Source organism: Gavialis gangeticus, unplaced genomic scaffold (genome assembly GCF_001723915.1).
Source record: "Gavialis gangeticus isolate Ggan-Ray unplaced genomic scaffold, GavGan_comp1, whole genome shotgun sequence".
NCBI classification, from domain to species: domain Eukaryota; kingdom Metazoa; phylum Chordata; order Crocodylia; family Gavialidae; genus Gavialis; species Gavialis gangeticus.
The window spans coordinates 181,810,398-181,835,989 of NW_017728992.1; the positions used below are offsets into that span (position 1 = coordinate 181,810,398).

Below are 25,592 nucleotides of genomic sequence, written 5' to 3' on the forward strand. Positions count from 1 at the left end.
CTCCCCTCCCACCTGTCTGCACCCTGCAAGGAGGTAAGTAATATAATACATGCATTTGTTTTGAATTTGGGTGATGCTTGATTCAGAAAAGTTTTGGACGGTATCTGAAGTCCAGTAAGAGCAAGGCCTCAACATCCCCCCCCAAAAAGAAAAAAGGTGGAGAACTACTGTTTTTGAAGCATTTGTCTTGGCAATGATATTGCCATACTTTCTTGTTAGGCACAGTGGTGTAGTCAAAAACCCCAAACCAATGCCTGGATTACTGATCAGGATCAGTCCAAATTCTGCCTGGTGGTGATGTGAGTTGGAGGAAAGCATAAAGAACTTTTCTTCCTAACCCTTGGGGCACAGATAGGATTTTGTAGGGGGGAAGGGGTAAAATTTTGAGTTGTCAAGTACCCTGCCATAGGCAGGCATGCTCTATGTGCCTTGTTGCAAAGGACATGCCCTGTGGAATGAAAACTTTAGGAGTCATCAAATAACCAAGCAAATAATGGCCTTGACCACCCTTTATCTCCATAATATTGGAGGCCCTATCTTCTTAATTTGTTTAACCCATGTAAGGCCCAGGAACAATTGAAGTCTGAGATCTGTTCTTGCCTTACTACATGTCTGGTGCCCTGAAGGGGTGGGCCAAGAAATGAAGTCTAAACTGCACCTCTGTGGAGTGATACTAGATCTGGCACATAAATGCTAGATGCCAGAAGGTTCAGACAAGAATTCTGCCTCGCTGTTTCCTTCCTGTCTCAAACTAGACTTGTTTAATTCTGGGAGGACTTCGCTGCCCTTCCCCCTGCCTGAGTCTTAAATCTCTGGAGACTCTCTTCAATTTGGGCTTGAATGCTGAAGCCTGTGTGAGGAGCCTTTCTTGGATGATGAATTGCTCTTGGATGATGAATGGTGTGGTATTGTGGACATCTGTCCATATTCAACTAAGGACAAGGCTGAGTTAAAAATGCTTGTGACCAAAGGAAACTGCACAAAAATTGTATGAAGCTTCCATTCCCTCTGGAGGAAGAATGTGTGCATGCCTTTTTCACTGTACCTCGTCTTTGACATACTTCTTCTTATCTCCGCAGTTAAAGATATAGAGAAAAAGAAGGAAACATCAAGTAAATCCAAGGTCAAGGATAAAGAACACATAAATGGGAGTAAACCATCACCAGCAGGTCAGATAATCAAAAACAGTGTGGTGATAGCATGCTAATAGCCAGTTTGTGTATTTAACTCTGCTATCGCAGATGCTTTTCTTTACTACAGATACATGAAGGCTTCATTTGTTTTCTGAGAGAGGTGCCAACACTAATTATAGTAATTCAATATAAGCAAAAGGTCAGTTTACTTTACCAAAGGTATTGGGAATTAACTGTACTAAAAGTTTTTTAGTTCACGATTTGTTACAGCTTTTAGATGGTCAAAAACTAGCCAACGTGACATTTGAACCTTAGATCATTTTGCATGTTTTTTTTCTTTCCCCCTCTCTGTCCCCAACATCCATGCATGCACATGCACAAACATGCATGCCTATACACACTTCTTTTAAATCCTTCAATATTCAGCATATCAGGAGTTAGCTGTGTTTGTTTCTAAAGTGCCACGTTGCCCTACCTTCTGCCTGACTTCAGACTAACTGATTCATTTAGTTCTGAACAGACCAATTCATAGCATCTGACAAAGTAGGTTGTTGCCTGTGAAAGCTTGTGCCTCTTTGAACCTGTTAGCTTCTAAGGTGCCACCCTGCCCTACTTTCTATTCAGTATAATGTGAATATATTAGTGTCAGAATGACTTCCATATCTGCAGTTGACATAACACATTTCATACAGGTATGATTTTTACTTTAGAGGCTATTTTTAATAATGTATGTAATCTGCATTACTGTGCACTTATATGTAAAATGACCAGATATGTGTGTAAAAATGCTGGGACTTATGTAAGCAAACACTTGTACAATTTTTAGGAAGAATGATTCTTTGAAGATTGACAAAATGAAATGGAGCATACTTCTTGTGAAATGCTACCTTGCTATTAAAAATAAATGTTTCCAGGACAGATGGTACTGGTATTTACAAGAAAATCCATATTGGTATTTAGCACACAACTTAGTTTCTATTTTAAAATTTAGAGTAGTGTCTCTTTTCTAAAATAATATTTAAGGGCAATTATTCCTTTAAATAGGTATTTGTGATATGTGGAACAAGTGGGGGTCAGGAATAGGTGGATGTGACCTCAAATAATCTTTCAGCAATAAGTAAATATCTTCAAGACCCACAGACATCCAATGGCATTTCACTCTGTACACTGGCAATACAAGGATTATGGTCCAAAGCTTATCGAAGTCACTGGGAATCCTAGCACAGTTGACATGATTTGGTTTGTACAGGGTCATTCATTCATACATTGTAATCTTGCATGTTCAATGTGTGGAAATATACTAGCATGTGCTGTACAATAAGTGTAAGTTTTGTCTGTTGATTTACTGTGCATGTCTGACATAAGGTGTATGAAAATGACTGAGTTCAGGAAAATGGAGATGTTTAGGAAAGGAAAATATGGTTTATAAATTATTTATTTTCTCCTTAGTGAAAGGGACAAGAAATAAAAGTCCGAAGAGGGAAAAAGTGAGCCTGTAATAAGATTTAAAGAAAAGTGTTCTTGGCACATAGAAAAATTGCTTGCCAGATTAGGGGACAGAACTTGTGCTGCTTTCAGATAGGCAAGGAGCATGGGAAGAAATTTGTGGTGAAGCTGGGAGGAAAAAGCTGTGGCCTGTGCTCTGTTCTTCAGGCTTCACATCCTTTATTTGAAGAATCTTTCTTTAATTATTTGGATCTGTGTAAGTAATGGAAATATGGCATTTCTGAATATGAAAATAGAAGTGTGCTCATTTGCTAATAGAACAGCAAAAAAAAATCTGTCTTATTTTAGGGTTGCTTTCAGTAGCAACTCTCCTAGAATGGTAGCGTGCTAGAGCAAGTAAAAGTTCCCACCATCTCACTGCTCTTACAAAGCTGATAAGCTATTTATTGCTAGTTTCATTTTGTATAGTTCTATTCCTTACCCAACTATTACTCAATGTTAATATGAAGATGTCCAGTATATTGCCTCATACCAAATTAATCACTAATGCATATCCATAACTATACCATAATTAAATGAGTTTAAAAGAAGTGGGGGAACCAAAAACAACAAAACAAAACAACCCCCCCCACACCACACATCCATCAAAGATCGATATTATTTTGATTTCTACAAACCTTATGTAATTTTCCTATATATGTATGTTCAAGTCTGCACTTCTGCATTTTTTTCCTCCAGACTGTGATATCTAATAAGTAGTCATTGGGTTAGGGACAGAAGTTGCACACAAACCAGTTTAAGTGATCTGAAGCTGGCTTAAACCTGTAACAGAACAGAAGTTCTGTGCATATAAACTGCTTTCAAAATGGCCAAAACCAGTTTAAGATAAACTCAGTTGGATGTAGTATCATACTTAACTGATTTAAGTTAAACTGGTTCACAGAACTTCTGTCCCAGATCACTTCCTGATTCAAGTTAACTCATTCCCTCAGCATCCCAGGATGCTTTACTGCCTTGGGCTTTCTGTCTGCTCCAGTGGAGCAGGACTGACCCCTCCCCACCTATCACAGAGTTAAGGCACTAAAGCCTCTGCTCCCTGCCAGCACCTGTCAGCCTGGCTGGATGGAGAAGGTGGGGCAATGGAATGGACCCCCTGACCCACCCTCGCACCCATCTGTACAGGACAAGAGGAAGAAAGGCCCCAGGCGAGTGGTGTTGGCATTGGCTCAGCTTGTAAGAGGGGGAGGGGGAACACGCTGGCCTGACCCTGGCAACCCTCCCCTCAACCCCTGCTGGGATCAGCCCAGGACAGGGGGAAGACCCCAACTGGGAGCTTTTCACTCACCTGCAGCCCAGTGAACTAGGCTGGGATTGGCTTAGCCCCACCTTCTCCCCAGTACCCCAGCTTGTGAGAAGTGAAGGGTGGGGGGGAAGGGGAAAACACACAGGTCCGGCCCAGCACGGGCCCCCACAGCTGGGGTCTGTCCAGTGTGGAGGAGGGAAAGCCCCAGCCAGTGGCCTCTTGTAACCTGGCAGCCTCGGGAGGGGACGGGGCTGAGCTGATCCCAACCCAGTCGGTGGGCTGTGGGGTTACGAAAAGCCCCCATTGTGCTTTTCACTGCCCTGTGCTGGGCAGACCCCAGCTGTGGGGGCTGGTGCCAGGCTGAGCTGGTGCTTTCTTCTCCCCTCTCCCCCCAACTCAGGCTTGGGGCTGGGGAGGGGGCACAGCTGAGCCAATCAGACTCCTGCTAGCCAGGTTGCCCGGGGCAGGGGAAGGAGGAGGATGTGAAAAGCCCCTGCAGTGGGAGCTTTTCCTGTGCTAGGCAGACCCCAGCTGGGGGCCAGGACCAGGTGGTGTGTTCCCCCTCCCTACATCCCTCTAAGGCAGGGGCTGGTGAGAAATTTTCTGTTGACAGTCCCCTCCCTGTGGCTGAGAGCAGGGGCGATGGCATGGGTCCAGCAGTCAACCAGGTTTGGGCTGCCACTGGGTTGGGTTTAGCAGCCATAGGCAGCTGGCCATGAGGGGTGCTGTGCATGAGTGCCCCCAGGCTCCTGGCCTGGGCCAGTGCAGGCTTCTACCTGTCTTGGCCACCCAAACACTGGACGTCAGTTCAGTTTGTTATCAGTTCAAGCTATGCAGCTTAGAAAAACCTGCCTCAGGCATTTTGAGCCACTGTACTTAGCCTGGGTTACATTCCCATTAATGTGTTGGAAACCCTTTCTTTCTTTCCAGATACAGTTCAGAGAATCTTAGTTTCTTTCAACATGCCCTGGTCTTCCAGCACTTGTATCCCAGCAGATTTTCAGCCAGCTCATTCACAAAGCTCCTTATCTGTGAAATAAAGGGGGTTAATAATTTTATGCTTCCTTAGCTGTTTTACAGTGTTACAAATGGTTTTGCACAAGGGATTCTCCAATTGCTTCTCTTGAAACAGGGGTTCACAGGATCTCACCTCCATCCAGTTCTCTTCCAAAAGCTCTTCTGCATGCAGGTATTTGTTGTGACCTGTCTGAACTACAGTAAGATACAAAAAACAGGTTCATCAGTTTATCTCCAGTGCTTTCAACAAGCTGCCTTGACTAGTACCCTGGTTCAATAAAGCACTTAAGTATATTCTTAAATCTTTTGCTCTCCAGGACAGCACTTAAAACACATACTTAACTGCTGTGGAAGAGAAACGTGCTCCAGCAGTGGAAGAGAAACAACTGTTTCATGCTATCTTGAATAGCACTGGTTTACTAAGCTGAGGCTTTACAGTAGTGTAAACAGGGGAAATCTGCCCAACATACTTGACAGGAGTTGCTCCTAAAATGATGGAAAATTACCAGTTTAATAAAATGACATTTAAAACATCTTGTAATAAACTTTACACAGCTCTTTTCTTCCCCAGACCTACTCCAGCCCTTCTGTCAGCTATATCACTGGCTGTTTCAAATGCTTGCCTTGTACCATGCAACTCTTGTTCTAAATTTACTTTTTTTTAGGCAGTAGAGGTCAGAGTCTTCAGCCTGTGCTCTAACAAAATCCCCCGTGGGCCCTTGTGCAATACATACAGTATTTTTCCCCCTAGATTCTGTAATGGGTGCATCTGTAGAATCACACTGCAAATGTGATCCTGTATTTTAGTACATATATAACATAGCCTTGACTAAATCAGCCCTTATAGCTAATATAGTTGTTCCTCCATAAAGCACGTAATGATCAAGTATTAGGGCAAAATAACAGAGGAGACTAATACGAACTCGTTAGCTGTCACTTCCATGCTCTGCTGTTTAAGAGCAAATCACTTCTTTAAAATTTCTGCTTCCTGGCTATAACTGCTCTGCAAATTTCAGTGTCTCCCTTGCCTATCTTATTATTTTGCCATGAACAAAACTGGTAGTTGTCCCTGGGAGTTCTGCATACAATTATAGATGGGATTGGTAGTATCACTATTATTAAGATTGCCAGACACTTCCCATTTTAAACCATTGAAAACGGGCTCTTTAACCTATTGGGTAAAAGTTTTACATGCCAAGTGCCTGCCAAGGTGTTAATCTTTTTTAAACTTCAGCCAAAACAGCAAAGCCATTTCTGAGAGTAAGGGTATAGAAATATGGGTGTAGCCTTGTGTACCAAACCTGGGGTGCTCTGAGCAGTCTGCCCCCTGGCATCCTGCCCAGCCTGCGTACCTCTCTTGGACTACCTGAGGCAATCCACATAGGAGAGGACATTCTACCACTGCTATTGGTGCTCTCAAGTTATTGTTATCATGAGCTCAAGGGGCAGAGGCCTGCACGAGATGGGAAGAGTTCTAAACTTGTTGATGCATTGCGGTGTCAGTGTGCTACCTACCTGAAAAATTTGTTTTTTCTTTGCTAAGGGTGGCATATAAATTGCATACATGCATAAAAATATTAGCTGTAATGGTGAGCTAGTATGGTAGATCCTTCCAGATGGATACATTGGCTCTCACATCTCCTCTTTCCTTTTCCTCCCCTAGAACCTTTCCAGCTCAACATCCCAATTTAGCTCAATAGCTAGAGGGCAGACAGGTGGTGTCATACTGTGGCAGATGTTTCTGCCTGAAGAGTTTCTTAATGTTTAGTGTTTCTTTGTTCTCTCAAGGAGTAGTAATAAAGCACGAGTTGCGAGCAATAACGAGGTGTCTGTCTGTCTGCAGACAGTTACTGAAATATTTCCAGCGTGTCAACATATTTCAATAGGGTCAAATCAGTTTGGTTGGTGTTTAAAAGGAAAAGACCCTCAGAAGTTTAGTTTGCCTCATACAAATCTAACACACATCACTTGCCTGCCTAGTAATTCTTACTGTTTCACTTGCAGCTGTAGCTTTTACAAAGAGAATGCTTTACAAACAAGAAATTTAGCCTCACAGCATCTGTGGTGCATCCCTCTGTGAGCATAATAAGGAATACCTAGGGAAACTTGTTTTATATTTTCATACCTAAATTTGGGTAGGTGAATTTAGGCTTCTAAATAAAAGCTATCAGATCCTCCCCCACCTTGCCCTTTTCCACTCCTCCCCACACCTGTTATGGCATCAATTCATCTTTCCCCCCAAGTCCTAATATTTTTCACTGATGTCAGTGGTGTGTGCAAGGGTGCTTTACATTAGAGCTGTATGGGAACATAATTTCCATTTTAAGGCACATCCTGCAAATTTGAAAGCTAGTTTAGTTCTAAATTGAAATGACAGGTTGAAAATTCCAACTTCATGTGAAACAAAGGATGCTTGCACGTGTTAAACCTCTCCCTGCCCTCCCCCCCACCCCCCAAATGGCACTTTAAATTCCATGTGCTCCCATGCTGAGCGCAGCATAAGCCCCAGAAGAGGCAGTGCGTTATTTGGACCTGACTCACCCATGTCTAGATTGGGTGTTTTAGTTGGGGGGAGGTGGGGTTGCCACTTTTATCTATTCCTGCCCTTTGGGCGGGGGGCTGGACTTGATGATCTTCCGAGGTCCCTTCCAGCCCTAATGTCTATGAAAAAATCTATGAAAAGCTAATAACTGATTAACTCAGTTTTAGATAAAAGTGCCAAAAAGCCCCACTGAAGCACCTGAACTATACAGATGCTGTGGAGTTGGGTCAAAGTAACACACTGCTTCTTCTGGTAAAGCATGTTTTTTTGTTTGTTGTTATTTTTTTAACATCTGCAGGAAGCCAAAATGTTAGCACTAAATGTTAAAATTGGTACATTTTGTTGTGCTTATGACTCTGTCAATTGTTTTATAATTTTGGGATGAAACATCAAAATTGTTCTTTTCTGAAAATGTTGAGCTACCTAGAATACTTCATGTTGTTGTAGCTGTGGTGGGCTAGAGAATATGCAAAGAACAAATTTAGTAATATCTTTTATTGGACCAAACATGTTTTTGGGAGATATGTAAGACACATTTTACTTTACATAACAGAATTAAACAAGTCATCATTTTTCTGGTACTTAGCTTAGACCAGGGGTGGCAATTACTTTGGCTGGAAGGCCACTTAACGAATTTTGGTGACCTGTCAAAGGTCACACCCATAAAATCTTTTGGAAGATAACATTTTAACAAATTATAGATAAAAAAAAATTCATGTACTATCAATCAAACATCTACTATAACGTATTTTAATTTAACTTCAAAAAATATTTTTTGTCCTGATTTATGGGGTTTTTTTTAGCAGTGTATATAGAGGTGATTGCATAAGAGCTCAAAGTAAAGTCTTACTCTTGTATACTGTGTGGGAAAAGTGTGGGGCTTGTGGGTGTGGGGGGCTGCCTTCATGATACATCCCAGAAGCTGGCCAGGAATGGGGAGAGGAATGGAGGGGTAGGGGACGTGTGCAGCAGAGCTCGCTTGGGTGATGAAAGTGCTGGTGTGGTCCATGTCCCCCATCCCCCCCTGGCCTGTGGCTGCCCCCACAGTGCTCTGCATGAAGCCGAGCTACACCCAGGGCAGCCTGTGCTGCTTTCCTGTCCGTGCCCACTGGCTCTCGCTCTGAGGCTGTGTCTGCTGCTGCTCAAGCTGCCCAAATACTGCTCAGCTCCCTCCACCTCCAGCAGTTCCTCCTACTTCCCCAGCCCCTGCTGCACTGCTCTGGGCATGGGATGGGCGCTGCAGCCAAGAAACTACTGCCCAGCACACAGGGCTCCAGCTCCCAGCTGCCTTCCATGCACTCACCCATTTGCAGGTGGCTGCCCATTGCACTGGGTGGGAGGAGTGGGTGGAAGGGAGCTGGGAGATGAAGCTGGGGCCCTACACACTGCAGCAGGAGCCACCCAACTGCAGCTCCCTCCCTCCCCCTGAGAGCAGTGTGGCAGGGGCTGGAGAAGGAGGAACCAAGCAGCACCTGGGCAGCTGCAGCAGCATCAGGAGAGGCCCCTCCAGAAAGCTGTGCATGCTGGCCAGGGCTGGGGCAGCAGACACAGGTGGGAGCATGGCACAGGCTGTTCCGGGTGGGAGTGAGTGGGATTCATCCCCATGTGGAGTACTGTGGGCATTGGCCACACATAGGGAAGGCATGGGGTGGCATGTGCCCCACCTGAGAGCACTAGTGCCCCCCATGACAGCGAGTGTTCCAGGTGATAGGGATGCATGGAGAGTGCTAGTGCCCCCCCTGAAATTGGCTCTGCCGGTGGCATGTTAGTGGTGGAAGTGCCAGATCTTCTGCCGCCACCGTGCCGCATGTGGAAGTGTAAGACACCCCCACCCCTCCCAGTCGCCAGCTGACTGCTGGGGGACCTCCCTTCCATGGGTGTGCCCTGCTGGTGCCCCCCCAGACTCAGGGGGTACCCATGACTGTGGAGAAGCCACGAGCTGGTTCCAATCAATTGGTGGGTGCCTGCTCATGGGCCAGATCCAGTCATCTAGCAGGCTGTATCCAGCCCATGGGTCTGTATTTGCCCACCCCTGGCTTAGACTGTTTACTTCTTTCCCCAACCTAAGGAAGGGCTTTTTGCAGCTGAAAGTTTCTATAACATCTATCCCAATTATATAGTTATCTAATAAAAGATTTACAAACCAGCCTTGCCAAATGCTTCATGCTGATTTCTTTACCCCTGTGTAATTTTAATAAAATTACAATATTCTGTTTAAAGGATGTTATTTGACTTCTGGCAAAATGCCATTTTGTAATGGGGAAAAACTCCATCAAAAGAAAATTCAACCAGCTTTACCTAATGTCCAACATAATCTCCATAGGTATGTGTTGCCCATCTTTCTATTCCCTGGGCCTGTCTACATGTGCAGTTAATGCAAAGTAATAATCTCTGGCGCATATTGCACCAGTGTTTATTGCTCCTGGGCACACATGTAAATGCATGTCTTTAATTCAGATGATAACCCTGGCAATTTAAAACTCACTTTCCAGAGTAAAATGCTAATATCACTTTTTCAGACTTAAAATATGCCAGACACACTAGTGGTGTTGTATAGGACTTTTCCATAAAATGCTACAACAGTAAAATTAACAGGGTCCTAGAGAAGCTACACAAATTTAGAGAATTTAATAGAGAAGGATATTCCTTCTTCAAAATTAACTTAATCACCCTATTGAATTCCACAGTAGGGACATAATTCTTTTTAATTTTATAGGTTAGTTGAAAAAAAATCATTATATATGTAATTCTGTAGAACTTTTCTCTGAGAGAGATTTTTAAATACAGAACCTTATTCAAATAGGTTCAGAGATAAGATTTGTCTTCTGCTTTTTAAAACTGTTGGAAAGACCACAGGCAAGGAGTAGTTGTGAATGGCATTGAAATGGGAAATGCCTAGTAAAGTACTCCCAAGATTAATGGCAGCTGTGGTGTGTTTTAACGCTTTCATTAATTTTTTGGGAAATAATATGATGTCACACAGCTGGGCTGTCTACCTGCAATTTGCATCAGTTCAGAAATGTTGGATTAGAAAATGCTGTTGGCAAGAGTGAGATCAGAGAAAGAATACTGTTCTCCACACTGTTCAGTAGCTTGTAAAGGATCAGGGGGCAGGCAGAGAGTCTCAGTTCCATGTTTGTCCAGCACCTACCACCACAATTGACTTTTATATTCTACCATAATATAAAAAAATAAGGCTGCATGTTTCTTCTTTCTTTAACAACTAAATAAGGAACAGCCATCAAAGTCAGTCCTGTGCAAGAAGGATTTTTTTTTTGTGGTGCCCATTGTAGAATTAATAGGAATGAAATGAAGCAAATTTGCACTGAGCAGAAGGAACACTGTTCTGAACTACTGACAACAAATTTCTCGGTGAGGTAGGTGACTTCAGAGGTACAACATTTGGGGATAAGTACCAAATGCAGTAAACCAGCGTTGACAACCTATGTCCTATGGACAGCATCTGGCCCACAAAGAGATTTTTATCCATCCTGCCAGGTACACCAAAAAAAGGTTAATAGTCATGAAAGTTTATATATCTGGACAGTGCCCACCAGCACTAAGCATTACTTGTAGAACAAAAGTTTTAGAACTCAGTGGTATACCCTTGCCTAGATTTTCTGGGTGTTGTTTTCTCCTTACACATGACTGATAATGCCCTAAATTGCTTGGGACTTGCCTGCTGGAAAGTGCCTTTGTCTACTTCACCACAACCCTGTTTGTATGAGGAACCCCGGTCATGCCCATACAAGCAATATGTTTGATTAGCCCTAATCCCATTTCCTGCTCCTTTTAAAAAAACTGGAAATCCCTGTACCTGATGTATGCCAAGTCTCTGCTAAATCCTTTGTATCTCTGTCCCTGTCTCCTGCTCTTTCTCTACTTGCATTTCTACACTGTAAGTCCTAGGGACAAGGACGGTCTCTCCTTCTGTGTTTACACAGTGCCCAGTCTGAATTACCACAGGTGCCTTTGTGTGCTGCCATAATAAAATGATGAAAAGAGTCAGCTGCTGGCAGGGGCTATTTGCTGTGATTGCATTGTTCCCTGCTATCAGCCTGTTGGGAATTTAGTGGGACTTCAAGAAAAAGTATTTCTGATCTGGCTTGCAGTCCCTTTACTGTCATGATTTAGAAGAACTTTGCAAATGCTCCTGTGACAAACTGCACCTGGTTTTCAGAAGTGTCAATTCAGATGATTGATCCCAAATGACTCCACCCTCTCTGTAGCTCAGACACATGGTGAAATCCTATTTCCAAAACTCTTATTTATTTCAAAAGGACCAGACTGTCTCCCATGATTTGCTAGCCAAAAATTATGGCTCCCAAAATTAATGACATTTCTGAGAATATGGCAGTATACATGCACATGATGAATTAAATGATAAAAATATCTATTAAATGTATCTTTAATGTAATTTAGGGCCCTGTATTTAAAAATATGTTCCTTCTAATGAATGATATTATGCCACCAATTTTTCTGGACAACTCCCCATTGATATCCATTGGAAAATGGTGGTAAAACAAGGCCCACATTTCTTCTACTAGTTTATTGCAGTATTAAAAACATGAGAATATTTTGAATTGGTATCTAGGATTAAACTAGTCAGGGATGCACTGACAGAATTGGCTGGCACTATAGAATGTTAATTGAGTTGCATGTCTAATTTTCTGCCCAGCATGATGGTATTGTACTCCCCTCTAACTTGAAGAGTAGTTTAAGCCTCAGGACAGCTTGTTTATTTACAGTGTAATGCACTCAGATACAGTACCAAAGAGTGAAGGAGTTTCTCAGGTTTGCCTGTGAAGGATTTTTCTCAATTTTCATGCATTTCTAAGTGGGGGGTGTTAAATATAAATGATGCTGGCAAATTATGCATCATTGGTCACCATGCTGTGTTGCAAGTTCTGGAATGACATGAGCAAAACTCCCTTTTCTATACTTTTTTGCTACATGAAAGCACTGTAAAGTGGACGGATATGTAATTGGTTTGTTCATCATACTCCATGAGTGGTCATCGACAGCCCAATGTCTAGTTTGGAGGAGATATCAAGTGGGGTTACCTAGGTGGCTGTCCTGGGTCTGTTACTGTCTAACGATTTGGACAATGTGATTGAGTGCATGCAGAGCAAATTTCCAGACAATGCCAAATTAGGTGGAGTTACAAATACTCTGGAGGGTAGGACTAGGACCAGGAATGACCTGAATAGACTGGAGAAATGGTCCATAATCAAACAGTCAATGAATCAGTCAACAAGGACAAGTGCAAAGTCTTGCATGTTGGATGGAAAAACTGTATGTACAAATACAGACTTGGGAATAACTGCAGTACTACAGAGAAGGACCCATGGGTTACAGTGGCCCATGAGCTAAATATGGGCCAACAGTGTGATTTTGTTGCAAAAAAAGCTGACAGCATTCAGGGTTATATTATCAGGAGCATTACTTGTTAATCATGGGAAGTGATTCTTCTGCTCTATTCAGCACTGATTGAAGCCTCACTTAGAGCACTGTGTCCAGTTTTGGATTCCACACTTTAAGAAGGATGTTGATAGTTTAGAAAGAGTCCACTGCAGGGCAGAAATAATTGATTAGGGGCGGGGAGGCATGACTTACGACTAAAGACTGAAAGAATGTGGTTTATTTATCCTGGAGAAGAGAAGACTGAGGGAGGATTTGATAACAGACTTCGAATACCTGAAGGACAATTATAGAGAGCTTTTCTCCATGGGCTTTCCTCCACGGCTGTAGGGGACAGGGCTAAGGACAAAGGCCTCAAGCTGCAGCAGTGGAAATTTAAGATGGAGGTTAGGAGGAACTTTCTCATGATGAAGGTGGTCAAGCAGTGGAACAGGTTACCTTGAGAAATTGAAATCTCCATCTTTGAACATTTTCCAGAGGAGGTAAGGCAAATGCTTGAGATGGCTTGGTCTGGGAGAGAGGATCCAGCCTTGGGCAAGGGACTGGACTGGGTCTTGCGAGGTCATTTCTATTCCTACTTCCCTATGATCCTGTATCGAAAGCCAAATTGTAATAAGTCAACTGGTTAGCCTTCTTCAGTTTCAGCAGCAGGGAAGATGAAGGGAGAATATTTTATGTTTGTACAAATTAGGGTGTCAATGGAGTGTGAGGTATGAATCTGTAGCAACACAAATGAACTAAATTGTCCCAGCTTTGACCCTCAGTGAAACAGGGTTAAGGATGGGACAGTTTTACTGCAGTTGCATCACTATGGGCTCATGCACAGGTAGAGTTATCACGTAAGAGCTGCTGTGTGTTTCTGAGCAACAGCAACTTTCCCTCCCCTTTTGTGAAGCTTCTCCAAATGTATCTGTGTCTGTTCTCTACTCTGGTTAACATTGATTCTGAGAGATCTTTTATCATCCGTTTGTACTTTAAGTATAAGTTGCTTATATTTCATACCACACACTGTAAAGCTGCTATTCAACTGAAATGAATCCATATGTTTCAGAAATTTTACTTCAAGTTATCTCAAGCATGTTTATTGCCAACAATTCTTTAGGATGGTAGGAAACTATCCTAATATTCTGTAAGCTAAATAAATCTTCATGGCTTTAAAAATACAGTTATTATTCATCTTGATTGGCTTCTTAATACTCTCTTTTTTTTTTTTTTTAAGAAAAATGTTTTTAAAATAATTGCTGTGTGTCTGACATTTCCCCCCAAATGACCAGTTTGTCATGAAATAAAAATATTAGCTCAAGTTTTCAGGTTTTTGAATCAACTATCATTGAAGACTTGGAAGCTAACACAGTCTGTGAAATAACCAGTGTGTTTTGTTACTAGACTTTTTTGTGTGCGTGGCTCAAATAGGATATTTTATAACACCTTTTTGGTTGAATTCTGGAAAAGCAAAATCTAAACAACATTTAGTATTCATTAAATGGTGTGTTTGTTAGGTACAGGGATGTTAAGAAGAAGAATGTATATATAACAAATACAATAAATCTTAATATGCAGGTTCCCCAGGGACAGCTAATTTGTATGCATCTCTGCATTTGGTTAAAGTGGTTTTCTGGGATAGAACCAGATGCCTGGCAAACAGTTGGCTGCTTTTTCTCCTACATAGTTGGTATGAACTGCACTTGTTGAGCTGGTCTTGCAGTATGATGTAATTCCAATGTCCTAATCCTTAAAAAAATGTTTGGAGTTAGTTTGATGAAGGCCAGACATTTGTTGTGCATCTGGTTGATCTACACCTTCATATATGGGCTGTTTCGTGTGATCTCTTGAATAATGTTAACACCAGAACACTGCTATAATAGCAATATCAGCATGCCTGGTTAGTGGGTTGCTAAATTTTTGCAACTGGAAGCTACTTAGGAATCCAAATCTTTTCTGTTTTTCCTACCTCCTAATTAAATAGTGTACTGGTGTTTATTATATGTAACCCTGTCTCTTTCCCCAGTATAAGGTTTAATACTTCTTCATCCATCATGTTATCCAGTAGTCCATGCATCATCATCACTCTATTCCTGTTCTCCACTTCACTCCTGTCATCAAGCATCTTTGCTTTTGTGCTTTGTTATCCTATGAAGTAATCAGTCTTGCTGATTTCCATTTGTACTGTATGATCAATGCCCTTTACTTGAACTTTCTTTTTGTCCCCTTCCACATATATTATAGGAATTTTCTTCTGTGACAAGAATAAGAAAGGAAATGACCTAGTGATGCCTCAGAAAGAATTATAACCTGAACTTCTACTATCAGGAGAACTGTGTATGTTGGCTCTTTACAAAAGGAGCTACATTTCATACCAGAGGGAGGTCAAGCACCAAATGAATTACTGTAGTCTGTTGTAACTGTCGTCTTTATGCAGATCAGACCACTCCTCCCAATCTGTGGCCACCTCCTACACATAGAGACCAATATCCGTATGTTAAATACTTCCTCTTCCTAATCTTTGACCGCAAAACCTCAGGGAATAACAATGTTGCCAACCTAAGGAGGTAAAAAATCATGATTTTTTTTGGTCTAAGAAAGTAATTTTTTTTTAACAGAGTGTTTTCCTCTACTTCCTACTTCTTATTCACTCCCACCACATTTCAAAGGGCCGGGTGTATCCATGCATATTGACATATTCCCTGGTGTACTTGCTTTCCACTAATCCCCCAGTGCTGTCCAGAGCCTCCCTGCAATACTGCTCCTTAACCATCCCCCATAGGCTAATTTCTCTTCCTGCCCACTTTCAAAGGCAGATCCCAAGAGCCCACCATATCCCGGTTCCTCTGGTACATTTGAGCCGCTCCCCTGGACCTCGGCTTTTATTAACATTCTTTTGCAGATTTAACTATGGGCGAAGTTGCTCTTGGCAAGGTCTGGAAAGGCTTTTGGCAGTGCTGAAACTTTTGTGCACTAGTACTGTAGATGGCATCTGTGTCTGTCTGGAAAGCAAGCAGCCCTTAGCAGTCAAATGGGGAATCTACACTCAGCCTATGGAAAATTGCCAAGCAGGCAAGAGCCTCCAAGAAGTCTGAAATTCCTAACTTGGTGATGATATTGTTAGTGTTGGCAACACAAATGGGCTTTGTGCTGGTTTCTACCCTGAAAACCCTGCTATGCAATATTAGTACATTAGCATCATCAAGCTGGGCCTAATAAAGCCAGCCTGTTTTTGTGACTTCATATAGAACGTGATTAAAGTACTCCTTCCTCTGGTTCAGCTTGGCTGGCAGAAGACATGCTGTTATCTGGTCACTTGTGGGTACAATTTTAATAAGGCATTTACAGTCTTCTTCATGCAGACACACAAAAACTAGCATAAACTGAAAGACTGGAAGCAGCTTTTGGTACAGACTACAATACAGTATCTGACTGCTCCCTTTCCTGTAGGGTGTCTGCAGTTTTGCTGCATTCTCCAGTCTTCCATGAATTCTAAATCTTCCTTTTCTTGGTTTTTACCTTTCCCATGTGAAAATGCAGCAGTCTCAATGGAAATCATTGTGCTGTGTATAGAGTAGGAATCATCTTACCAGAACAGACAAAAGGTTTGTCTTGTCCAATATGCTATCTTTTCAAATTGGTATATGCCATCTGCTTCAGAAGAGGAGAAAAGCTTTTCTAAATAAATGGGTAAAACAGAGCAATCCTACTACCTATTTTACACTACTGAAGTTTGCAGTGTAACAGTTTGATTAAAGCACAAGAGTTCCAGAACCATTTTACATCAAATTATTGAGGTTTTTGAGAGCTAGGCAAATGTACTGGAGAAACGTTTCTATTATAGTTAAGTTAGGATACAATGAAGCCTTAGAGTTGTCCACAAACATCTGTATTAGACTGTTGTGACCAATAATCATTTCTTATTGTTCTACAAAAAGATTAGTGAAAAATTCAAAGGCTAAAACTCGTGATGAAAATGTATCAATCTGAGAGACAATAAATGTATTTGCAGCACACTACTGCTTTCACAATAGCATTATAAACTACTAGAATGATATAAGCTAGGGTTTGTATTCCTATCAAATTGTAAAGATTGCTGTGATGCATTATACTGCTTAATATCTCACTATTGTTTGTTCCATTTTTAGGGAACTTTCTACAATTTCTGTTAAGTTCAGCTGGAGAAAACATAAGCAAATAGTATACAGAAGTTAAAAACAAAACCTATATGTTTTATGCAGAAAAGCTTCCAACAACTGCATCTCATCTATGAAGAATGAACCATATTTTCACTTTCAGTTGTCTTGGATCAAATAACAAATGCTGTTTGTTTCAATTGAATTGAATGGTACAACTATTTGCACTAATCTGTGATGACATAGAAATAAAATATTGAAAGGAAAACGGTTATTTGTTTTCTTTACTCTTTGGTTTTTGCTGCTGCAAATAGATTTTCTTAACCCAATGGATGGACTTTTTTTTACAAAGTAATAACTAAGAGGGCACTCTTACAAGTGCTCCCAGGGTGGGGAGTGGTGCTTTAATTAGATCAGCTCTTCAAGCCACTCTAATTAAAGTGCTGCTGTGTCTCCTGTATCAATGTCCCTGTGCTTAAAAATAGTGGCAGGGGCATTTGAACTAAAGCTTGTTCAACAAACTTTAGTTTAAATGCCCCTGCTGCCATTTTTAACTGTGGGGACACTGATACACTAGATGCAGGAGGCTGCTGAATCACAGCAATTGCCATGCTCCAGCAGACTTGATTAATTGAGTCTGCTCTGACATGCTGGAATTCCAGCGCATTGGAGCAGCCTTGGTGCTCGTGTATAGGTGCCCTAAAAGAGCAAAAAAAGCCTTAAAGGAAAAGTTTGTTATGCAACAAATATGAAACCAATTGAGTTTCAAGGTTAGCACAAGTTTTTAAAGCAGTGATAGGTAATTTAGCCATGCAAATATTACCCTCCTTGGATTATGGACCTAATTCTTTATGGACCCCACTGAAAATTTGCATTTGGGTTATGGTGAATCTGCTCAAACCAAGGGGCTTTACTGCTCTACTGACTTGTGTTAAGTAACCTGTTGCTCAGTTGCTAAGGGGACAGAACTGTACCTTACGCTAGGGACAAGGCAAATATTGCAAATTAATCTATAGGAACCACAGATGGCAAATATATTTGTGTCTACATCTTGCCGTGGTAGGTAACAGCTGCAATTAAATAATGAGAAGGCAAATCCTAACTGCCTTGAAGTCAGTGAAAAAGTTGTCAGTTATTTCAGTGGTGGCAGGATGGGACCTTTGCTTAGAGAAATCTTCCAATTCAAGCTTCCCCTTCTGACCCTTACTAAATATTTTTTCTGGTGTTTATGTACTAAAATTTGTTGTTGGTTTGAAGAATATTGTCTTGTATGGTAAATGAAATATGATCTTTTCTTCATATACAAGTGCAATTTTTGTTTCCTCTTTATAATCAATTCTAAAGTGTTAGCAGCATATAGGAAAAGCATCTGGATCATTGTAAGACTGTGGATGCATCTACACAAGATGTTTACCGCAGGGCTGCCTAATTAGTTCTTCAGTAAAATTTCAGCATCTATGTGTGCAGCCCTATTAGGCCGCAATAAACTAATTAACTCTGCCATAGGTTAGTATTTGTGAACACAAGTACTATCCTACAGAGGTATTATTTAGTGTGCAGTAATGTACATGTAGCTGCTGATCGGGCTGGCTGGGGCACAAAGGTGCTTCATTGTAGGAACTGCCTGCCAGCTAGCCCCTCCATGTAGTACCCTTGTGTCCCAGCCAGCCTCTCTGTAACACATTGAGTTGGATCGGAGCAGCCCTGGGCTGGCAAGCTAACCCCCTGCAGCTGGAGCTGCTCTGACCCAGCTCAACATGCTGGGGTCCTGGGTGCTGCAGTCCTGGGCCCCATCAACAGCTACACTGAAGTTTATTGCATCACATTAATTTCACATGTTGATGCAGCTTATTAACAAAATATAATAATGTTATGGTTTAGTTTTGTCATTCACTATGGTTGTCAAATATGAAACAAAGGCTATGACTAAATCTGTGCTGTTAACCTGGTATGTGACTCTATCTACCCTCATAATGTTCTTCTGCACATTGAATATATTTAGTGCTAAGATACTCATTTTATTATTTGTAGAGTGGTAAGATTTTAAGCTAGTGACTTCATGCTTCTTTTATCTTTCAGTGTGGCAAGGGCATAACATGCTGGACCTTCTCAGTCTTCTTTCATTAAATCTCCTTTCTCAGAGCTTTGTTTGCAGAACCTGTCCCTTGTTTGACCTGATTATTTTGACACTCCTATCCCCCGCTCTTGACTGCTCTGGGCTCAGACTCTCTCTGTACTATGTCCAGTGATGCGTGAATGATCTTTTATGATCTAAAGTTCACATAGTGGTTTCTGGGGAAAACTGATGAAACAAATTAATCTATTGTCTATTGGACCACGTGGAAAATTAGTATCACTATCCACTTATCTCTTCTCAGTGCAAAAACACACATTTTTGTCTCATAATACATGATGACTCTCTTCTGCATTTGACTTGCTTCTTTTCAACATTTCCCCATCTAGCTTGTTCCCTACTGAATGCTGTGAGAAGTTTGCCAGCTTGATACTCTCAAGCAGAAAACCAATAATTCATTGCTCTGATGGATATCCAACTCTCCCTTGATGTGCTGGCTTAGCAGCTCTTCTTTTCCCTTCTCTTCTCCTTACTGTTCATGCAAACTATCAGTATTCTTGCTTTACCTAATCAGGCATCCTTTATGACTCTGAGTCCAGGTTGACTCTAAACCTCCCTCATATTTCTGCTGCCCTTTTCCACTTTCTCGCCTTCCTCCAATTTCTCCCTAATTTAAACAAGGCTACAAGAATATTAATTTATGTTTCTGCTAATCCCAAGGTCCCGCTTTCTGTTGCTCCATTTTTGTATGTTGCTTTGTCTTTCTAACAGGACTAGAGGCCCTGGGACCCACATCCTCTGCTGGTTTGAACTAACATAGGTCTCTTGGGTTTGTTAGAGCATGTCCTCTGGGATGAAATGAGAATCTGACTGCTTGTCCAGCTGTTTTAGAACTATACCTGTCATTTACCCCTAACGGGATCAGCCCCACTTCATCCTTAGAAGGTTTAAAGCTGTCTACTTTATGTTCTATTTTAATTTAGGCTCTAAATATTTCTCTTCAATGACCACCCCTCCAAATTTGTTTCATGCTTGGAACTAAAATAGGTTGACAGTGCCCCTTCAGTGTTTTCGCTCACCACAAAAAATGGTGGTTTCTAGACGACTGTTTTATCTTTTATGTTTTACACTTGGATGGAGAGAAGCATGTTTTATTTGCTATATATTATTTGTTGAACAAAACCTGTTATTTTCCATTTTATGGTTTACAGAGAGTCAGTTTACCTGTAAAACTCCAGCAATTGCAGACATTGTGATCCTTGTCGATGGTTCGTGGAGTATTGGCAGATTCAATTTCAGACTTGTTCGGCTGTTTCTGGAAAACCTGGTTGCTGCTTTCAATGTGGGTTCTGAGAAAACAAGAATAGGTGAGGTTTACCTAGAAAAAAAATTAATATTTCAATCTATAGTAGAATTTTTTTAAAAGCCTTAACTTTTCAAGACAGTAAATAACTTAACACCTATTTATTTATACAATTAGCATCTTCTTTGTCATTAATAAAAACATATGCTACACATGGAACTCCTATTAAAATCAAAGGAAATAATGTGCATACAATGCTTATAGGATTATATGGGATTTTCCTCAGCATGCACTATATTCATCATAGTCAGGGTCTAATCCAATGTTAGCTGAAATCAATGGAAAGACTCTCATTGACTTCAGTCAGCATTGTATCAGGGCTCTTAAAGTGTCATTCTGAAATTAAAGACATGCCAACATGTGGTGGTTTCTGTTACTAGGTTGATAATTTCTGTTTTATTACTTACAATTTAGGTGGTTCAAAGGGGCATTTAATAAAATTGAACTTTCATAAAATTGCTCTTTCATAAAATGAGTTCTTGGAATCCTGCTTAAGCTTGGAAAAAGTGTGTTACGCTTTCTTTAAATTCTTTAACACTTGAAAGAAAAGCCTAAGAAAATAAATATTGGAGTTGGCACTAAGAATGACTTTGGAGGTAATAAATTATTCTTTAAAGACTTCAAAGGAGCCTTATTATGGTAGCAGAGTTTTGATAGCCTGGTATGTATAGCATATATAATATATACACTTGAAACCATAAATCAAATGAAATGCATTAATTTCTCATTCACTAGGTCTTGCGCAATACAGTGGTGACCCCCGAATTGAATGGCATCTGAATACCTATAGGACAAAGGAGGCTGTTTTGGATGCAGTCCGTAATCTGCCCTATAAAGGAGGCAATACATTAACAGGTACAGCAGGTATTTTTGCATTAGCCACGCACCCAAATACATACCCCGCTGCATAACAAAACATCAGTATGTTAAGTTTCGAGGTTGAGACTGCTGTTTGTTTTTGTATTTTCCTTAGGGCTTGATCTCATGTCACTGGAGTCTGTGGGAGTCTTCCCAACAGCTCCAGAGGGCTTTGAAACAGGTTGCGAATTGGAAAATCTGTGTACATGATCTACTTATGCCTGAACTAAAAGCAAAGGAAGTTGACTTTTATATGCTGGAAAGAGGCTACAGCAGCAAAAGCCATTCACATGGTTCATACACAAAGCCTCATTCAGTAGCTGAAAGAAAGTGTGTTGTTTTAATATCTGAACACTGGCAGTGGCAAATTTCCAAACAGTCACCAAGGGGGTTTTAGACTCCCATTAACTTTAGTGGTAGCCATGGACCTGAAGAGCTGCATGACACGTTGAAAATTTATTGATGAGTAATTGTCAGAGTCTTGTCAGCAAAGTAAAGGAACCCCATAGCATTGGGGAAGCACTTAATAGTTCTGGCACTCTTGCTTGGAGGACAACAGACTGAAAAAACTGGGAATGGTTTCAAGGAAATTATTGCCAAATTATTTTTTTTCAGAAGTCCTCTAAGTAATTCTCCCATTTCTCTTTCACCAGCCATTATTTTGGTGGAAGGAATAATTGTGGCTGCTCTAGGAACAGAAAGAATAGACTGGGATACAATAAATGATAGAAAAATCAAAAGCGAGTAAATCAAAATGGCTAATAAATTTGATTAGTAGAGATTAGTTTGAAACTTTTGGCCAACCTCTCTTTATATGGCATTAACATCACTTCCAAATTAAGATCCCAAAATCAACAGTAATTAATGTTCAGTTCTCTCTTTGCTTAATGTAAACTTTTTCTCAGTGCAGGAGTATAAAAAAATCTTTAAAATAAGACTATTTGAATTTTTTTGGAGCTCTTATGTAATCTAAGGATCCATGGGATGGCTCTGGGTGGCCTTATGTACAGAGGTGAATTTAATTGTGAAGACTGAGCAATCTCATCTCCCAGAGATTTCAGTGATACATGAGAGCACTCAAAGCTCCTTAAGATCTGTACCAGTGGAACTAGAATTACCTTTCCCATGGTTTTTTTCGGCCTGAAATTAGCATGCTAATTTTTTATTTGAGCCATGCCTGCTGACAAATCAGCAGTTTATTTTCAGAAATATTGTCTGGAATCTTAACAGGCAGTTCAAAGATGTGTGCACAACAGGAGCTGTATTTTAAATGTTAAGCATAGTATTTAGGCCCCTTGCTAAATTTTGTAGGAAATGATTCCCTCTAACTTCCCTCATTGCATTAATCTTATGAAAGCATGAGTGGTCCAATTTGGATTTAAGCAAATTTCTATTCTCCATTAAAATAGTTATATGTATTGAAAGGCTGTTGAGGCCTGAATCTACACACACAGATCCTTGTTACTTTAACTCAGTCTGTTTGCTTGGATCTCAAGTAAACTTTTACTTGATTTTATTTAAGTATCCAACAAAGTAGGCCATAGCCTATGAAAGCTCTTGCCTCTCTGAATGAGTGAGACTGTAAGGTGTCACAGTGCCCTAACTTTTGCCTAACTTCATGAGTAACTACTTCTCTCAGTTTATAAGTTATCCTTCAACAGATGTGTTGGCCTTCTTTAATTGAGTAGGAGTAAAATTAGTAAAATTATTAGATCCCATTACAACGTAATAGAGGGTTTTATTAATTAATGTTTTTTTTTACTGCTTCCCTTTTCTTAAGGTCTTGCCTTAACTTACATTTTGGAGAACAGCTTTAAGCCTGAGGCAGGTGCAAGGCCAGGGGTGTCCAAAATTGGTATATTGATCACAGATGGAAAGTCTCAAGATGATGTTATTCCACCTGCTAAAAATCTACGTGATGCTGGTATTGAACTATTTGCTATTGGTATGTATTCTTCCTTATCTGTTACATTGTATTGCATTACAGTGTATTGTATTTATAGGTCTAAATCTTGTGTCTCTCATGTTTGTATATTGTGCTTGTATGTGTCCTATCACACTCCTGAATGTATTGGACACTGTTAAAGATACTTCGGAAAGATTAACTGTATTTTCTCTATCCTGTGACTGACTGATAATGTTACTAGTATTTTAGTAGAATAATAAATACATCCTCAAAATACTAGAGTAATGTCTATAACATCTGTAGCATTGGATATCTACCATTCTATTTAATTAAAAGTACCTGCAAGTAAAATCATGACTGAAGACCTAATTCAAAACATATTCAGGTCAATGGAAAAACTCTCAGACTTCAGTAAACCTTGATTAGTTTTGAATATTGCTGTATTTTGTAAATGTTTTTCTATTTTTCTTTTCCAATGTAAGGTGTGAAGAATGCAGATGTAAATGAACTAAAAGAGATTGCCTCTGAACCTGACAGTACTCATGTCTACAACGTTGCTGATTTTAACTTCATGCATACCATTGTAGAAGGTCTTACAAGAACTGTGTGTTCAAGAGTGGAGGAACAGGAGAAGGAAATCAAAGGTAGATAAGAAACAAATTGATATAAATTAGAGTTGTTTTAGCAAATTGTGCTTTAGAAAATAGGCAACCCTGAACTAGTTTCTGGTATTTTACTCCTTTTGCATGTTTGTTTGCTACAGGGATTCCACATTGTCAGAGATGGTATTTTTCTGGTACACATTTTATATTTGTGCTTTTGATGTTTTACTCAGCACCTTGATAAAAACGTGTTGTTCATTATTCTGGTGTCGGATCACATGAAAACATTAAAAAGTGAATTCATTCTGTTGCATCTATCACCAGTTGACAGGTGAAAAGAACCTGGGCAATCAAAGATGAATTATAGCAGCAGCAGATAGTTTCTAACAATGAGAGATCTTTGGCATCTCAACAAACAGTTGTTCAGCAAGGAAAAATATCATTTCTTTTTATTGTTTCAGCGCTAGGAACATCTGTTACCACACTTGGAGCTCCTACAGAGTTGGTCACATCTGAGCTAACAGCCAGAGGATTTCGTGTTAGCTGGACCCATGCACCAGGCAAAGTGGAGAAATACAGAGTTGTGTATTATCCCACAAGAGGAGGACAGCCAGAAGAGGTAATGGAGGGGAAGCATGTGATTTGGATACAAGCCAAATGAACTTACCAGCTAGGAATGATAGCACCTGACAGTAGGCCTCATTCTGCTTCCATTTAAATCTGTGATATAGATCTTCTTGAGGCCCTAAAGTGATTTGTGTTTTTATTTACATATGCTTTACATGTATTGACATGTTTTAACATATTTATTTGCATATGCATTCTCCATTTATACATTTGTAATGTTATTCCAAGGGGTACTGTACCAAAAATGGCAAAGGGGATTATTAGTGAAGTTCTCAACTTGACTAATAACATAACTCACAAAAGACAACATTGGGAGCAAAGCTGCAATGGTAAAAACTGATAAATGCAGAGATAATGTGGAAGTTGGTCATTTATGTTGTACCAAGAGACACCGGACATTTTGGAGAAGTCAGGGTCCCTGCTGGGAGAAGCTTATGACTTAAACAAATGACTTTGAAAAGGGGGCTGTGCAGGCAGATGGGTGGCAGCAAAATAACAAAGGGAATATAATGGGTGACTGGTGCCTCCTAATACTGGGGGGACACCAGTGGCCGATTGCTGTCCAAGGCGGGGGCGGCAGTGGCAAACTAAGAAGTGCTGCTGGCACTTTTCTCAGGGGGGGGCACAGCCAATTTCAGGGGGTGCACATGCTCCCGCAAGCACCCTCTGTGTGTCGCCAATGGGCATTATGATTGAGGTGTAGGGATAATTATGTCTTGCTTTCTGAAGATGTTTTGTTTTATTTTGAGAATGTCTGGGGGAGGGAGGTGTGTAGCACTGTAATAAAATTTTGTATTTCATAGTTTGCAGGGTTGGAAGGGACCTGAGCAGATCATCAAGTGCGACCCCCTGCCTTGGCAGGAAAAAAATACTGGGGTCAAACGACCCCAGCAAGGTGTTTGTCTAGCCTTGCCTTAAAGACCCCCAGGGTAGGAGCCAGCACCACTTCGCTTGGAAGTTGGTTCCAGATCCTAGCCAGCTTGACAGTGAAGTAACGCCTTCTGATGTCTAATCTGAATTTACCCTCTGCTAGCTTGTGACCGTTATTCCTGGTTACTCTTGTGAGTGTTCTCAGGAACAGGGACTCCCCCAATGCCTGCTGGTCCCCTTTGACTAGTTTGTAACAGGCCACTGGATCCCCCTTCAGCCTTCTCTTGTGGAGGCTAAACAGGTTCAGGTCCC

At 40.8% G+C, this 25,592-nt stretch overlaps 1 protein-coding gene across 3 annotated transcripts in view; it reads left to right on the forward strand.

Moving 5' to 3' along the window:
- Window positions 1–25,592, forward strand: part of COL14A1 (collagen type XIV alpha 1 chain) — a 266,741-nt gene that overhangs the window by 42,381 nt on the left and 198,768 nt on the right. For 2 of the 3 annotated variants that reach the window (XM_019528109.1, XM_019528108.1), the window contains exons 5-10: window positions 1,080–1,169; window positions 20,266–20,421; window positions 21,153–21,272; window positions 23,056–23,220; window positions 23,664–23,825; window positions 24,245–24,402. In XM_019528109.1, the coding sequence (XP_019383654.1) occupies window positions 1,080–1,169; window positions 20,266–20,421; window positions 21,153–21,272; window positions 23,056–23,220; window positions 23,664–23,825; window positions 24,245–24,402 (851 nt within the window). The remainder of the gene's footprint in view (window positions 1–1,079; window positions 1,170–20,265; window positions 20,422–21,152; window positions 21,273–23,055; window positions 23,221–23,663; window positions 23,826–24,244; window positions 24,403–25,592) is intronic. The other variant, XM_019528110.1, reaches the window with a different exon arrangement.